Source organism: Orcinus orca, chromosome 12 (genome assembly GCF_937001465.1).
Source record: "Orcinus orca chromosome 12, mOrcOrc1.1, whole genome shotgun sequence".
Classification (NCBI taxonomy): domain Eukaryota; kingdom Metazoa; phylum Chordata; class Mammalia; order Artiodactyla; family Delphinidae; genus Orcinus; species Orcinus orca.
Genome location: NC_064570.1, coordinates 508,680 through 525,957, shown reverse-complemented (window position 1 = coordinate 525,957; position 17,278 = coordinate 508,680). Strand labels below are relative to the sequence as shown.

The window sequence follows — 17,278 nt, the reverse complement described above, 5'->3', positions numbered from 1 at the left end:
CTCAACAGAAAAGAAAAAAAAAAAAAGAAGTATCTGAGCTACAGTCCTTGTTAGAGCAGTATTCTAACATGGCTAGACTGCCAGGGTTGCTGTATTTTCATGTCTTTTTTTTTTTTTTTTTTGTGTGTGTATTTTTTTGCGGTACGCGGGCCTCTCACTGCTGTGGCCTCTCCCGCTGCGGAGCAACAGGCTCCGGACGCGCAGGCCCAGCGGCCATGGCTCACGGGCCCAGCCGCTCCGCGGCACGTGGGATCCTCCCGGACCGGGGCACGAACCCGTGTCCCCTGCATCGGCAGGCGGACTCCCAACCACTGCGCCACCGGGAAGCCCTCATGTCTTTTATATTGTGTTTATGTTGTCAATGACATTCTTCCCAAAGTGTTGCTAGATAAAGATTTATTTACACAAAAGGAGGTTTCATATTTGTGGCCCTGTGCTAGAATTTTTTCCTGCTTGAATAGTGTCACACTACTTGTATTTTGCTTTAATTATTTCTTTTATTTCCTTTTCTGAAGTCAACAGCTCTTTATACTACCTTTGATGAGGTAAGTAAACTTATAAGGTATTTTGAAACAAATAAAACATTATATTCTTTTAAAATTAAAATTAAAGATCAGCCATAAATCATATGCTTACAGGAAAATGTTGATAGTCATATAAGCAAAAAGAAAAAGAAAAAGGTGATGATAGTGTTGAGTATAGTTTTCAGACTAATTGAGACCCAGTCTTATTAACCTAGCTTCTGAAGTTATGGAAAGGCCATAGCATACATATATACATATATACACACGTATATACATGTACACATACACAGTGTTTGCAAACACACATAAACACAATATACACGTATACCTGTATACACACACTACACATAAACACACAAATACACATATACATATATATGCACATAAATGCACACAGACATATACATGAATACACATATACACACCTATATACATGTAAATATACATAAACACATACACACAATTAAGAATACATATATATATCTTCCTAAAGTCATTGTATTGGTTGAGAAAACCTTTTCTGAACAGGTGGTTGCTATGTTCTTAAGACTGTCCTTATTTCATTTAATCTGCTTTGGACTTACACAGCATGTCATACCAAATGTACAATATCTTTTGACACTGAAAGTTCTGTATATGTACCAGTTAATCCACTTACTTCTTTTTGGTGTTTTAGATATTGGCAAAACACTTGAATGATGGTAAAATCAATCAACTTCCTCTTTTCCTTGGAGAGCCTGCAATGGTAAAGTATTAGGCATTTACGATCTAACATCCTTGTATTTATGGATGTGATTAGCACTTCTCAAGAATGATGTTAATTTTGGCTTGTGACGTGCCCATAAAAAATGCTTCTGAAGCATTCCCATGCCTGAACTTCATTGTCTGTGCAACTGTCATTCGCTGGCTCTGAGCCCAGCTCAGGTACTGTGCTTCATGCTTTTGTTTAAATGTCCTTCTCCTAAGGCCTGATGACTTAGCTGACCTGATTCTGAGCAATATTTGAATTTGTGGGTTTTGTATTGCGCTGGTAGCAGGGACTGCATTTGCTTCGTGAATGACAGCAAAGTCAGATGCGACTAGTAAGACAGAGTGTTGGATGAGAGAAGGTAGTTATTTAGAGCCATTTTCTATTTATCAGAGTTTTGTATTTTATGAAGTTATTGCAGTGACTACTTTGGACTGTAAATAGAATTTTCATATTTTCTCCTTTTAACTGGGAGTTAGCAACCTAGGTTCCAGTTCCGGCTGTGTGACACTAGTCAGATTCCATACGCTCTCTGGGCGTCCTTTCTGCCATCAGGAAATTAGGATGATTGAAGTAGTTTGTCTAATTCTGTTTGTCCATCAGCAATTTGCCTGGGTCAGCAAATTGGGTTTTCTGACTTATTTTCCTCTATGTTGTGGAAGAGTCCTTGGATTTTTGCCATTAAGAAAGAAGCAGTGTCTTCATAGGGCTTCAGAAGTAAACGAGTGATGTGAGAAAGGACATGTAAGAAGGAGAGCCATGAGGGGAAAGAAAAATGGTGTTGTCCATGCAGGAGCACAGCAGTGGATTCTTTTATTGATTGGAAAGTTAGCTTCCAAATGTGGTCAACCCAGTTCTCGTTTTTCACGAGGGTGAGAATGAGAAAGGGTACTTTTACTAAGCACTGGAGCCATGCAAGCAGTTTTGCAGCCCTGGTGGTGAGTTCTACAAACTTCTTAGGTTCTTATCAATCAGCCAAGGAGCAGGTACAGAAACAGGGCTCCCCAGGTTATCCTACCTGAGGAGCAGGCTGTACAGTTAGAGACAGCAGGGTGCCTCAGGGGAGTCCTGCCTGAGGGGTGGGGTGCAGTTACAGACAGCAGGGTGCCCTCAGGGGAGTCCTGCCTGAGGCTGTGGAGTGCAGTTACAGAGGACGGGGTTTCCTCAGGGCCATCCTGAGCTAGTGGGGTGCAGTCCTGCCTGAGGTAGTCGAGTGCAGTGATAAAGCCAAGAGATCCAGGGACTATCGTAACTTGATACTTTCCTGTTGCGTGACCTTGAATGACTTTCTTTTTCAGTCTAACTTTTCTGTAATGAACATTGCTGCTCCTCAGATGTTTTGGGCTTGCCCTTTCTGGGCCTTCGGACTTTCCTTCTTTCTGCTGAGAATACTAACCAAATATTTTCTGTGTCCTTTTTTTGATAGGAATTTCTCTGGGATTTCCTGAACCATCAGGAAGGTCCCCGTCTAAGAGATCGTTTAAGCCACGGGGAAATCAGTTTACCTGAATTTCCGAAAGAAGCAGCCAATCAGTTGCTTGCATTTTCCTTTGTACTTTTACTCAGATTTATTGATGAAGATCTATTATCAGTGTTTAAGGTAATGTGTAGGAAAGAAAATTAATTAAATTCACGGTCATTAAGTTATGAAGGAATGTAGTTTATTTTCAGATGTAATTATATTTTAATCATCTTTTAATTTATGTGAGTACAGTGTACCTCCATCTGAACATGTGTGCATGTGTACAGGCATTGTCTATAACAAATAAATCAATATTACTTGATCTCACCAAGAATAATTCAGCCTATTTCCTAAGCATACATTTGCTTGTGTTTTTAACAGTGATGGGATATTGCAAACCAGAGAACAAAGTATAAAACAGGATTAACTAAATAAATTGGAAAAATTTACAGAGGACTATTAAATGAGAGAGTAGAATATTTGCATTTGTCAATAAACTAATTCTTTTATATATTAAAAGAAATAGGTTAGATTGTTAGTTATATTTTAATCTTTTTTTCAGACTGTACATGTAACAATTATGGGAAAATTTGTTTCAAAATTCCAACAGGATAGAAAAATTAATACAAAAAGTGAAAGTTCTCAGGAATCCCTTCTCCCAGAGGTGACTGCTGTCAGTAGCTGAGTGTCTCTGCTTCCACATCTTTCCATGAGCCTGCAGTGCGGGTTCCAAAGCAGGACATACTCTGTTTTATAACTAGCATTTCATTAACAGTTTATTTTTGGCAACTTTGTTCTACCTTACTCTGTCTCAGCTGCTTGATACCCCATCTTATCAATGTGTCATTATTTGTCTAAGCTGTCCTTCATTGATGGGTGATTTAGAATTTTCTCTGCTGTGGAAAATATCTAACTATGATGCTGAAATTCTTTTGTGAACTTCCTGTTAACATCTTTGCTCTGTTTTATTCAGTTTCATTTTCCTCACTGCTTTATTAGCCTTATTTGCCATTTTCAGAGTATGTGTTGCTTGTTACCAGTCTTTAGGTTTTGATGTTTTTTCTCTCTGACTTATGCATTTGAAGTCCTTAAAAGACCCTTTGCTTTCCAAAATTATAAATGTAATATGTTTTCCTGTATAGTTTTATAGCTTTTTACATCTATTGATCATTTACATCTATTGATTTACATCTGTTGATGTAAATTTACATCATTTACATCTATTGATTTACATCTATTGATGCAGCTGGAATTTATTTCAGCTGGGAGTAAGTTAGAGAATCTAGCTGTACTTTTTTTCTTTTTTTAACAAATTGCTTGCAAGTTGGCCAAACGCCATTTAGAGAATAAATATCTCTATACTGTGTGCACTGGACTCTCTTTGCCTGTCTTTAATAAGCTTCATGGTACGGTTTGATATCTGAGAGATTACTTTCCTGCCCCTCTTCTTCTTCAGAATTGTCCTGCCTCTTCTCTAATTGTTATTATTCCAGTGAACCTGTGTAGTTAAACACAAAGCCCAAGCCCAACCAACCAGCCCACAGGAATGGGCTCCTGATGGATTAATGTGGGGGTAATTGACATTTTTGCAAGATTGCACATTGTTCCCTGACACAGGCCAGTCCCCACTCTTCACTCTCCACGTTCAATCCTCTACCTCAAGCTGGTGCCCCAGATCTGCATCCCATCCCTCCTCTGCCACCCCCACTGCTCCCCTGAGCCCCTGGGAGGGGTGTGGCCCCCATGTGTCCCCACTGTGCTCTGAGGCCCTCCTGAGGTTCCTGTCTCAGGGGAGAAGCCGTGTGTGCTGTGGTGGCTGCCGGCTCGTCACTGACTTCAGGTGTGAGTCCTGGCGACCCCGCCGGACGTTCACCACACAGTGAGGGCTGGTTTCTCTCTGCTCCGTGTAGCACCCGTGTAGGTATCTGCGTGAGTGAAAGTTGAGTGCATCTCTTCTCCAAGTAACGACTAACTATATGAGTTGTTTTGTGCTATTGAGAGTTCTGGGTAGTTACTGCTTATACGTAGGAAAGCTCTTGACTTTTGTGTATTAAATTTGTCCACGCTCAGCTCACTGACTAGGTAATAGTCTGCCACCTTGGGTTTTCCAGTTATACAGATGCGTCAGCTGTAAATAATGTTATATTTACTCTTTTAAAAATGTATGTTTGGCAATTGAGTGTTTATAGTATGTAATCCTCTTTTAGTTATATTGATTTTTAATGTTTAAATTCTTATGTCCTAGTTTTTTAGGAGAATCTCTTACATTTTCCAATTGTTTGGCATCTTTTTTTCTCCCATTTATTTCTTGTTTTGCTGCATTGTGGACAGAGTGGCCTTTGTAATTTATCATTGTTAATCAGCCTCATTTAAAAATTTTGTTGGTTATGGTTTGACTACTATGTTAGACCTTTTTTTTTTTTTTTTGCGGTACGCGGCCCTCTCACTGTTGGCGGCCTCTCCCGTTGTGGAGCACAAGCTCTGGATGCACAGGCTCAGTGGCCATGGCTCGCGGGCCCAGCCGCTCCACAGCATGCGGGATCTTCCCGGACCCGGGCACAAACCCGTGTCCCCTGCATCGGCAGGTGGACTCTCAACCACTGCGCCACCAGGGAAGCCTTGTTAGACCTATTTTAATGAAGAGTTTTGCTTTCTTTTAGCTGAGAGAATTATGTGAAGGAAGCTGATTGGAAATTGGGACTCTTAAATGACCTAAGATGCAATAGAAGAAAAGTAGGAGCCTGACCAGAAGTTGTAGTAACAATTATCTGTTTTCTCTAAAGCAGGAAAAAGCAGCAGTGAGAGCATTGGTGAGCATTGCAGAAGCCTATGGCGCTCGCTGCCATCCAGTTTCTCAGCTTAAAAAGCAGGTGTGTGGGGAGGGGCGTGTGCAGGTCAGTTGTTGCAGAGATTTGAGAGGTACAGGCCGGCCTTGTCCAGCCGGGCTGCAAGTCCGCAGAGCTGGCTTTGTAGCCTGCGTTCACCTTGGACACATGGCCTTGGCCAAGCCACTGTGTCTTTCTAAGGTCCAGCAGTTCGGGTTGTGGTGGGGTTTGTGTCCTCGGCGTTCTTGGTACTTGATGGGTGGCTGAGTGCTGGTAACCCGGGATCGGTCACAGGTGTTGCTTTTCGGTGGTGAGGGACGCCAGCTTTATGAGGCCAGCCTTTGTTAACCTGTAAGGTAAACAAGCAGGCAACAAACTTTCTTAAGCATTTCTACCAGGAAGTTACAATTTGGCGAGTAGCCTAGAGACTTTATTTTCTGTATGGTAGGCGGTACGAGGGGGCAAAAATGGGATCGTCTCCAAGAATATAATAATCATGATAGTTGCTAACTGAGAAATTCTAAAAGGAAGCTGTAAAATCAGCACAGAATGGATTGGGGAGATTTGCAGTGGCGCCGGAGAGAAGCCGAGCCTGGAGAAGACAGGTCCTGAGTAGCATCAGGCAGGAGGGGGTTATCAGCAGCTGTGCAGGAGCAGAACCCAGCGGCGCTCTGTCCTTGCTGTTTGTGGGAAGGAATCAGCCTGAGTTCCTGTGTCAGCGGGTCCTGTTTGCGATGGCGCGTCGGGCTGCTCTGGTACCTTTATCCACTCGCATCGCACTGTCTGCCCATAGTGATTCCGAGCTTCCAGAACAAAAGCTGTTAGAAGGAGGACCCAGAAGCGTTCAGGGAGGGAGGCTTCAGCAAAGGAGGGAAGGTTCTGGAAGGAAGAGAAGCTTCGGGGGGCCAGCCTTCCTGCTCCTTGGCTGCTGCTTCCAGGTCCCTGGTCAACGCCCCTTCCTTTCCCCACAGTGGGCGTTCTGCGCCTTCACCTTTTCCGTGGCCTCGTACTCCTGCCGCATGTGATTTAGTCACCTTTTATTCTGCAGCCAATCTTGCATCCTGTTCTTTCTAAGTCCGCTGCTCGGGATATCAGCTGCGTAACAAAGTACCTCATTTGGTGGCATCAACAACAACCACTTAATTTGCTTGTGCTTTTGTGGGTCATAAATTTGGGACGGACTCTGCCGGACAGGAACCCATCTGAGAAGTGGAAGTCTGTGCTGGGTGCTCGGCCAGCTGCACCCGAGCAGAGGTGGGGACGAGGGGAGGGGCCCGTCTCCGACCTGCTTCTCCCTGTGTTCTCAAGGCCACAGCTATTCGCCATGGCTGGCCCCAACCAGGGGCGGGGACACGGACCAACTCTCATCAGGAGGTGTCAGAAGAATTTTGGACACTTCCTTGGAATCCCATATTTCACCTACCTTCCTTTACCTGATTTGATTGAGTAACAGACCCATCACCTAGTTTTAAAGTGTGGCATCTGAAACAATTTTACAGATATGTCTTTTCTTGGAAGTGATGACAACATCTGTAACAACTTAAAAACATGTTTTCTAGAACATTATTTAAAAATTTTGAAAAGCAGTTGTACATTGTCCTGTCAGGTGCTGAGCTGTGAGAGGAGCATCGGAGTTTGGCCTCTGCTGCCTTTGCCTGAAGGATCCGAAAGGGAGGCTCAGCGGTGAGTGCCCCCCAAGTCACGCAGGCCTCGCGGGGGTCCGAGAATGTCAGCCTCTGAACGATTTTTTTTTCTCTGGCAAGCCTGTTGGGAGACAGATCCCAAGGAGGGGTTGCTAGGTCTTGGTGACTGGAGGGCCAAGACTGGGGGTTCAGGGCCTGGTCGTGGGGGAACCGTTTGCAGAGACCAAGGGCACAGGGACGAGAGGCAGGCCTTGTGGGGAGGAGGGTGGCATCTGGCAGAAATGGCTAGTGGACGGTGTGACAGCGGGTCTGAAGCTCAGGAGAGGAGTGGGCGTGGACACACTGCAGAGTCAGCTCGAGGGAGGACTCTCGAGGGTCACAGGGCATCTTCTGACAGCAGGTGCATCGCCCACAGTGTGTTGTGTCGTTTCTTTTTACCTCTCCCTCTGATGGTGGCTTTTTCATTGTATTTTTGGGGAAAGCGAGTTGCAGATTGAGTGCTTTGCTCAGCGAACCACTGAAATAAATATTATTTTGCATCTTGCTCATTGTCATGTATCTTTAAATGTTTTCTGTTTTTCAGATCAGAAGGTAATTCTGAAATAAATGCCTGCCACTCTTTAATCACAGAAATCGTGGCTGAGCTGTGTCACCACGTGCCCGAGGCCCACCGCGTTCCTCACGCCTCGGAGCACCTTCCCCCTGAGGAGTAAGTTCGGGGTGTCCTGGGGGAAGTATTTTGGGGTCGCCGACCTCGCAGTTTTCTGTGTTTGAAGTCTTACACGTTGAAGGTAGTGTTAGAATCCCACTGTGTCCCAGGAGGAATTATTAGATAAGCCCTGATGGTGCGTGCGTTGGTCTGTCTGACGGACGTTACAACACACGATCTGTTCTCACCATCGACACCCGCCCGGTGTAACGATTGCAGCAGGAAACCGAGACCGCGTTGGAGGCCGCGGCAGGTGTGCAGGCCGCGGAGGACTGGTGACCGTAGGCCCTCGGGACTCTCGCTCTGCCCTGCAGGTGGCCCCAGCTGCTCCGTGAGCTCTGCAGCATCCCTGTCCGGACCCTGTTCTGCCCCAGAGCCGTCCTGGAGGTGCTGGCCGTGCTCCGGAAGATCGGCGCCCACTGCCGCCGCGTGTGTGGCCAGGTGGCCGCCTGCGCGGAGCTGAGGCGCCGGCAGTGGGAGGACAGGAGCCTGCGCTCCCGGCAGCGGCGGAACTACCTGCGCCTGGTTCACAGGTGCGTGGCTCGCGGGTCTCGTTTAGAGGAGCTCTGCTGGGCAGCTCTTACCTCAGGGTACACTTCTACCCCTGACTTCAGAGAAATACTTATTTTCAGGAGAAGTTACATATGTGTCACTTAAAAATACCATTTATAATTTTGGGATATGGGTTCTACGGACCCGGATTTAAAATACGACAGCAGATTTACCTGGGGATGCCAGCATTGTGTATTTTAGAATGTGCTACATCCTCATGAAATTACCATTTTGGACAAATTCCTAGAATTTCTGGGTTGAATGGTATCTGCGTTTATAAAGCTTTTTAGTAAGTATTCCTTTGCTTTCGGAAGGTTACATACAGTTTACACCCTTACCGGCAGTTTATGAGATGATGCTGTTAAATCACACATCCTTCCCCAAAACAGGATATATTTTAAAATTCCTCCCGGGAAGACTGGAGTCTGACTTTAACTGGAATTTGGTCCCAGAGACGTTGAACCCATTCTCATGTTTAAGCCATTTGTGTTTCTCCTCTTGGGAGAGTCCTTTGCTGAACGCTGACTTGTAAGGAAGGAGCTGCCACTGGGCAAAGGGACCGGGTGCCGACCTGGTGGAGCCTGGTCCTCAGAGCAGGCAGGGCGCCTGTGGGCTCAGAACCAGGCGAGGAGCTCAGGCCCAAGGTTGGGGGGCATCCCACACAGCCTGCAGGGGCCAGGGCTCACGGCCACTGGGATAACGGCTGTCCACATAAGAGTGTTCTTTTGAGAAGTTTGGATTTAAGGACTTTTGAAAGAAGGATTGGTTAGGTGAAACATTTTTCTCCTTATAAAGGTGATAAATACTTACGTTTATTAACTTTTACTTTATTTTTAGTATTAAGCTTCTGTCTCCTATGCTTTATCTGATTTTATTGCTGATTGCACTGGAATTGGTCAACATTCATGTGGTTCTTGGGAAAAATACTTCGGAATATCAGCAGTATCTAAGGTCAGTGCCCTCACGTACAGGAGACGCAGCTGTGTTTTGCTAATTCTGAATCATGTTCACTCCTGTTGGTTATTTTCTTGGTGATTTTTTCAGCCCCACAGTCTGGTCCTGAACTGTTCTTCTCTGTGGACTTCAGTGCAAATTTGTGAGCCTTTAAAACTGACATGTTTCAGAAAATTTAATGTGATTTACATGGGAATGATTTCGGAATTCCTCCCCCTGGTGTAAGAATAATGTCCAGACAGTGTTATCGGGAGGAAGCTGGAGAGGCTGCCACCGTCTCAGGCAGCTGTGCGGATGCCTGGGGCCAGGTCACGGCTCAAAACCGTGGACTGTCTCTGCCGCGGGTCTGCCCCGGGTACTGTAGGGTGGTGCCCTCCACCCACTAGATGCCAGTAGCCCCCAGTTGTGATGACTAAAAATGGCTCAGATGTTGCCACAGTCCTCTGGGGGCAAAATCACCCTAAGTGAAAGCTACGCCTCTAGACAAAGGGTCTGTGGATTTTCATCGTATTATTCTTTTAACTGTTCCCTAAGTTTGAAAATTTCAAAAATTCATAGTTGGAGAAAATTTTAGGCTACTTGGGAACCTTTGAGGAGAACTTGGAAAATGTGAAAATAGCGCTTCTTCCCATCAGTCAGAGGTAATTCCCCTGTGAACTTTCTGACGAATTATCTTTCAGGAAAAGCCTTTCAACAGCAATAGCTGCTCCAGGTGGGACGTATCTCCTTTGAAGGGGTGGCCCCTCTCTCCGTCGGGTGAGGCTGGTCATCAGGGTGGGAACAGGAGGCACAGCCCCCGAGGTCCTGTGTCCTGTGGGTTTATTACGTGTAAGTGTGGTCCAGACGGCCTCTAAGGTCCTTTCTGGAACCGAGTCCCATCAGCTAAGAGCATCCGTCATATGTGGATTTGGGAGAGAAAGATGGAGAGTATGTGAGCTGTGTGGAGTCTGGGTGTCTATCCCCTCCAGTGACACTCTAGTTCGGCGTTCTTCTCCTTCATCCAATTTGTATTCTCTCATTTCTGTTTTGAATGTATTTCTTTTTCTTGAATCCTCAGACAAAAATTAACTACAGAACTTTAGTTGTAATTTCAAAATGAAGGGGATACATTTAAATCATTATTGCATTTTACAAGGGCATAGATAAAGAAATTAATTTCTTTCTTTTAAACAGGTTCTTAAAGTCCATCTTGCAGTACACAGAGAACCTGGCGGCTTACACCAGCCAAGACAAGAACAAGTGGGATGAAGCTGTCAATCTCACACAGGTGGCCTTGTTGAAAATTTGGACTTTTAGTGAGAAGAAACAAATGTTAATACATTTAGCCAAGAAATCCACGAGTAAAGTAGTCTAATAAGTCAGGATGCTTTGGGATCTATCAGAAAACCCGACCTGAGTAGACTTTACAGCATGTGAGTTGAAAATCCAAAGGCAGGGTGGATTCCAGGTACTGCCTGATCAGGGCACAAGGTCCGTTGCTCTGCAGTTTCCTGACTTGCTTTTCCCAAGTTGTTGGTGTGAACCTCAGGCTGAATCCCTGGGAACCAAATGGCCGTAGCAGTTTTGGGCCTCATCTCCCAATGCATACTGTCCAGAGGAGAGATGTTTCTCACCCAGCTCTCACCCAGGAATGGGCGGCTTCATCTTACTGGCCACAGGCCTAATCTTGAAACGATGGCTGTGGCCAAGACCCTGCCCTGCACTCACCAGTCAGGCTAGGTGGACGTCTACTCCTGGACCGGCCACTGGGGCGTAGAGGGAGGGCTTGGGCTGGTCACCCTTGTCCCTGGAGCTGAGAGTGAGGTTGATATGATTCAGATCTCGAGGGAGAGGGTTGGGGAGGAACAGCTCCTGGAAGACGCTGGGCAGCACGCCTAACAGTCTGCACGTCCCCAGGTTTCCAGGTCTGGCGGGTTTAGTGCAGGGACCAGGAGGGCGGAGGAGTGAGGGCCAGGGCTGCAGCCAGAAGAGCCAGGTCAGCCCTCGCAGGAGGCCCTGGGTGTCTACTGCAGGAAGCTCCTCGTCCGCTTCGGTGGCAGCAGCAAGGCTGTGTTTCTCCAGGAACCCCTGCAGGGCTGCCCCCAACCCCAGTCTGTATGTGCTCAGCTGCACCCACCTGCCGTGATGCACAGCCTCCTCCAGCCTTGCTGGCAGGTCTGGCCTCCCAGGAAGGACTTCCCACAGCCTGTTCTGGCTTCTCAGCTGTCAGAGATGAGTGTGGAGGCCGCCGTTGGGGAGGTGGGGCCGTGTGACAACAGCCATCCGTGTTCCATCTGTCGCTTCACCAGCCCAGTACCTGCAACCCCCTTGTAAAGTGAACTTGTGGGTAAAGACAGTGAAACCTGCTTCTGCCTGATGTGATGCCAGACGCCCACGTCAAGTGTCCACTTCTGGAGAGGTGCTCCTGTGGTCGGTCACGGCCTCCTGGGTGTGGGCTCGAAGGCTTCACCACTCCTAACCCTCCTGGTGTTGGCGCTGGAACGGGCAAGGGGGAAAATGGACTGATCTGTACTCTCACCAGCCAGTGCAGGATCTGCAGAGCCCCGCGGCCACTAGGCTGGCGGAAGCTCGTGTTAAACGCTGCTGCTCTACAGCTCATCGCGTTCCTTTGCCCTCAGCTGCCCACCTCTGTTGGTTGTGGGTCTTCACCTGGTAGGTTGACCCAAACCTCATTCCTGAAAGGGCTTTCCCGCTAGCAATCTTCCTAGTTTGGGTAACTAGTTTTCTGTTGACTTTTATCCCTAGAAATGGGCATCCTTTCCCATGGGCCCCCAAGTCCCCGCCTGTGGCCGCAGCCCTGTCCTCAGGGGCGTGGGGGGCGGTCACCCGCATTACAGGCGGCCCCTCTCGGTCCTTTGGTTCCCTGACACAAGGCCAGCACTGCGGGCGGGCCCTCAGTCCTGTGTAAGGGCTGCCTTGGGGGCTTAGCCTCCCCACAAGCCGTGGCTCCGAGGGGCTCACAGCGATGCTCCCCCCTCACCTGCCTCTTCGATCGACCATGTGTCCTGGTGGCTCAGAGAGGAGGGCGCCTGTCGGGTGGACAGCAGCCCCCGGCGTCCCCGTCTCCGCCACGTCCTCCAGGGGCTGCTCGCGGGGCTGCAGCGCGTGCTGAGGTCTTGGAAGCGGTGCCAGGAGAGCCACCCAGCGGATAAGGCTTCTGTGCCGTGGTGATGGGGTGTGGTGTCCACAGGTCACCGTGTCACCCGACGCCAGCGGTGGGCGCTCTCGTGGGACAGACGTCAGCATGCTGTGCACTCACCTCCTCACGCCCACAAACCACTCTGATACCTCTGGCCCTCGCCTTCCGGTCTCGTTGCTTCCAGGCCCCTGACCACCTGGCCACACTTACCAGTTGCTTCCTCCGTGTAGACCCACCCTCACGGCCAAGGGTCCTTCCCGGCGCTTGACCTGCCCCCCGAGACAGTGGGGGGGGGGGCTGCCCTTGAGGCTGTAACACTACAACTTTCTCCTTTAGGTGGTGTCAGTGGATTTTGCAGAAATCAAACAACTCGTACTTGGGGCAGCCGGCCGTAGGAAGCTCTCCTTAAGCCTGTGGGCACACGGCGAGGAGGTGTGGGCACGTGAGCCTTTTGTCTCTGACCTGGGCCTTGGAACGTGAGCAGCCTGGTCCTGTGTGGGCGTCTGCGGTTTCAGAAGGAGATGCACCAGCAGGCGCCAGCCCGATGCCGCAAGGGCTCGGACGACACCTCCCACCATCTCGGTCACAAGGACGCTAGGAGCCTCGGTGGAGTCGGGGTTCTAGCCGGTACACGGTCCGGAGGGCAGCTAGGAGAGTTACTGTCACGGTTGTGTCCCAGAACCCTTGGGTCTGTGCTGTGGGCCTGTTTGTGGCTCAGCCCCAGCACCGCACAGGCCGCGCCCGCACACCAAGATCCTCTGCGAAGGCTCGACACCCACACCCCAGATGCCGGTGCTGGCGACTTCAGAGTCACATTCGGCCGTCACTTTGCAGTCAGCTTTCCGTCCATTCTGCCCCAAGACCATCTCCTGTCCTGCCCAGGACTCTCGCTGGTCTTGGTCTGGCCTTCGAGGTGGGGGAGGCCGGGCGCAGGCCTGTGTGGGTGCTGCCCCCGTAGTCCGAGGACCCCAGCGTGTGCTCCCACAGGGAGCGGCGTGCATTCTTTTGGTGTCGCGCTGCGCCTGCAGGCCCTTCCCGCGGCTCCCTGTGGGCAAACGGCGGCAACGTGGCACCCGTGACAAGCGCTGCCCTTGCTGGGGTGCCGGGTGCTAGGGCGGTGTGGCTGGTGCCTGCCCGCCCTCGGGGAGGCCACGCCGCTCCTGGCCGGTGCTGGGCTGGGCACTGCGCACGGGCTTCCTCCTGTCCGCCCGGTCTGTTTTCTCTGTCCGCCCTGCTCCTGCAGAACCCCTGCCTTGATCGGATGCCTCCCTGCGTCCACGCGGGTGGCAGCCGCAGCAGAGGGGGCCAAAGCTCATTGTTTTTCTCAAACAGTGTCACATGTCTGCTGCTCTTCGCCGCTGAGCTGATGGAGAACTTCACTCCGAGGGGCAGGCGTCCTGAGGGCTGTGCCACACCAGCTGTCTAGCCAGCGGGAGTCGCCAGGGTAACAGGCGCCGGCGGCTGAGGGTCCACGACCCGATGGGCACCGGCCGTCACGGCTGAGGAGGCCAGGCAGCTGAGAAGCGGCCAGAGGCGCCTGAAGTTAGCGAGTCCGCCTCATGCTCCCCGGACGCTTTTTATTTTCTCTGCTGGCCGAATACCTTCAGCAGATGGAAATTGCTGGCGAAAAGGAAAGAAGTGAAGATTAGCTAAATTTGTTCTCCATCAAAAGCTCGCCAAGCCATTCGAGAGCGAGCCCGGGGGGGAGTCAGCTCGTGCCGGCCTCAGGAGCGCGGCCGCAGAGGGCAGAGGCCACAGGCTCGGACGCTGGACACAGGCTGGACCCCGGCTCCGCCACGTTTATTCACGGGCTCAGCCCCCCACACCGTTTTCTCGTGGGTGACGTGTGGAGCGTACCGTCCCGCCCCGTTAGGTTGGCGTGACGACCGTGTGCGGGCAGCCCCCAGCCCCGTCCTGACGCGGGCGTCGGTGGCCCTGCCAGGAGGAGGGACTTGGGTGCCTCCGTGTGGCGGCCGAGCTGCGTGCCTGAGCCCGGGGTCCCCTCCCCCCAGCGCAGCCGCCGGGTCTCTGCGGGGCTTTCGGCGAAGGAGGGGGCGGGGAGCCGGCCGCTGCCCCCCGTGTGCCCGTCGGCGCTAAGGACAGCTCGGCCTCAGCCCGAGCGGCGCCGCAGGACTGCACCGGAGCCACGGGGGCGCCCCTCAGGTGGGTGTCCGGTGTGCCCAGACGCGCGCACACCTGCAGGAGGGTCGCTGGGTCGCGTCCCTCGGCGCCTCCTGCCTCGCTGTGCTTCAAGGGTTTGGTCGCGAAGCTGCTCTTGCGAGTAAACTCCGGGTTCCTCAGGCGAGGGCCGCTCCGGAGCTCTGCGAGCGCCGTCGCACGGGCTGGGCCCGCGCCTCACGGGGTTGCGCTTCTCTGTCGGGTCGCGGGGCGGCGCTCTTCAGCAAAGCAAGGCCGCGGCGGCCGCGGGATGCGCTGGAAGCCTCTGAGGGGAGGGGCTGGGGGATCATGGATCCGGGCGGCACCTGCTCCTCCTTCGGCCTTCCCTGCAGCGGGCAGAGCCCGGGCTGCCCGGGAGGGTGAAGAGCGGCCGCCCGCTTGTCGCAGGGCCCACGGGGCTTTCCCCGGGAACGAGCTTTCACTCCGGCCCGGCGAGGCAGGAGCTCCCGTCCTCAGGGAGGAAAGCCCGGGCGGGATTGACCGTGTAGCTCAGAGAACGAACCGCAGGGGAGAAGCTCTTTGTTTGAAGACTGAGGTTGATTTCCTGCGGAGGACGGTGTTCGGCGCGGGGGTGCCGTGGAAGTGGCCCCCTGACGGCTCCCCTTTACCGCGAATTCCCAGCTGGCGTTGCGGCGTCTGGGGGCGGCTAGGAAGAGCCCGCGGGGACGCAGGCCTCCGCAGGGCGTGGCTGCGGCCGGTCTACAGCCACGCTTCGCAGTGCCAGTAAGACGACGTCGCTCTGTTGGTGCCCGTGCCCCCAAGTCTTCGAGGCAGACATAACGTGCACCTGGACCCCTCAGGGTCCCCGGGGCCCTGGATAATGTGGCACCAGAGTGAATCGATTTGGGACCGTTTACAGCCCATCTAAGATCAGTTCTTAAGTTTTTCCGAAGAAGACCCTGGATGATGCAGGAAGTTCTTTTGACACATCATTCAATTCCTTTAAGACAAGAGTATTTTAGGGTACATTCAAAAAAGCCCGTCACGCACTGAGCCCCGCAGCACTGGTTACAGTCGGGGCGGGCGGTGGCACAGCTGCGTCTGTGTAAGTACCGGGTGGGCGCCTTGTTCCCAGAGTACCCCGAGGTCCTTATTGTTCACGTCCGCCCCCTCTTCACCCGCACCCACCCAGTAGGACAGCTCCTTCAGGAGCGAGGGGGCCTGGGAAGGCATCTCCTCGGGGGAGGAGGGCGGGGCCGGGGTGGGGCTGGTCCTCTCCCCGAAGGGGGCGTGGCCAGCGTGGCCCGTGCCACCTGGCGTCTCCTCTCCATCTCATCACAGCCCCGTTTCTACAAGGCTTTGTAGGTGGGTTCTCCCGAGAGCGAATCCCCACAGCAGCACTGTGAAGGCGCACTCCCGCCGGCTTTACAGGGGAGAGAGCAAGGACCCGAGAGAGGGGCTCCCAGCGTCGCGGAGGGGAGGGTCTTGATGCAGGCCTGCGTTCTGGGCCGGGGACTCACCCAAACGGAGGCAAGGCCTGTTGGGTGGCGGCACCGCCTAAGCGTGTTCTCTGTTCTACTACGAGACCCCTGAGGGTGCTCAGGGGTGTTCCTGGGCCTTCCTGCAGCTCTGCGCGGGAATTTAACTTGGCAGCTGCAGCCCATGAGTAACTGTAGTTCACAAAACCTCGCCCCTGAGTTACTGCAACTCTCCCCTCCCACTTGTAAGACGTAACACGGCTTTGAGTGTCAGTGAGGAAATGTCACGAGCCTGCCCTTCCTGTGAACGTGTGTTAGCGCTGTCAGCGCTCTGGAGGGGCCCAGTTTCTTGCTGGAATCAGATTCCTGTATTTCAGCTCATTTCTTTCTTTTTCTTCCCTGTAGTAGTTGATAATTCCGATTTCTCTGGCTTGGATGAAAGTTACATAATAAATAGAGATAACTAATCAGAAAATAAGTACTTCATTCCACTGTGGGCAAGACATTCTGCTAGGGAGGCTGAAGGGTCCCAAGAGGCTGCAGAGGGAAGAGGCCATCGCCGTGGATGGCGGGGATGGATGGCAGGAAGTGCCGTCGGAGAGGCGCTGGATCTGGGCTCAGCAGGGGCCCCAGGTGCCATAAGGTGCTGCTGTTTCCCTCTCCATCCTTGGTCTGGGTTGGAGTCATCAGATTGGCCTTGGAGGGTATGCCAGGTGAGGAGAGAGGTGAGGACGAACCCTTGGGAGGAATGATGGTTAGAACAGAGCACAACCAGGAAGGCCAAGAAGGATCCAGCCGAGTGCAGGAGGGAGGCCCCGGGGGTTCAGAGGAAGACATGACCCCAGAAATGTCTCGGGACGAGGCTGGGGAACGTCCACGGCTCTGGCAATCGGGGTCAGGTGGGCGGGAGGGGGCAGGAGGCAGGAACCACAGACTGTGTCACCGGGGGTTCGCAGAGAAGGGGAGGGGCCTGGCAGGGGCTCTGCTGGAGAGCCCAGAGGGCCGGGGAGACCAGTGCATCTCAGGACTCAGAGTGTCTCAGGACTCAGAGTGTCTGAAGGAGGAGAAAATCCTGGAGCAGGTGAGATGGACAGGTGTGCGGAGCCCTGCGTGAGGCCGCCTGACT

At 51.7% G+C, this 17,278-nt stretch overlaps 1 protein-coding gene across 9 annotated transcripts in view; it reads left to right on the top strand.

The window, feature by feature from the left end:
• The window catches only part of ERMARD (ER membrane associated RNA degradation), a 31,331-nt gene extending 14,701 nt beyond the window's left edge, over nucleotides 1–16,630 (top strand). For 5 of the 9 annotated variants that reach the window (XM_049695552.1, XM_033403959.2, XM_033403961.2 and 2 more), the window contains 9 exons: nucleotides 516–545; nucleotides 1,201–1,269; nucleotides 2,699–2,872; nucleotides 5,518–5,604; nucleotides 7,166–7,242; nucleotides 7,786–7,911; nucleotides 8,226–8,444; nucleotides 9,301–9,414; nucleotides 10,591–16,630. In XM_049695552.1, coding sequence (XP_049551509.1) covers nucleotides 516–545; nucleotides 1,201–1,269; nucleotides 2,699–2,872; nucleotides 5,518–5,604; nucleotides 7,166–7,242; nucleotides 7,786–7,911; nucleotides 8,226–8,444; nucleotides 9,301–9,414; nucleotides 10,591–10,771 — 1,077 coding nt within the window. In that variant the 3' untranslated portion in view covers nucleotides 10,772–16,630. The remainder of the gene's footprint in view (nucleotides 1–515; nucleotides 546–1,200; nucleotides 1,270–2,698; nucleotides 2,873–5,517; nucleotides 5,605–7,165; nucleotides 7,243–7,785; nucleotides 7,912–8,225; nucleotides 8,445–9,300; nucleotides 9,415–10,590) is intronic. The other 4 variants (XM_033403958.2, XM_049695554.1, XM_049695553.1 and 1 more) reach the window with 4 other exon arrangements.
• The last annotated feature ends 648 nt before the right edge of the window (nucleotides 16,631–17,278 follow it).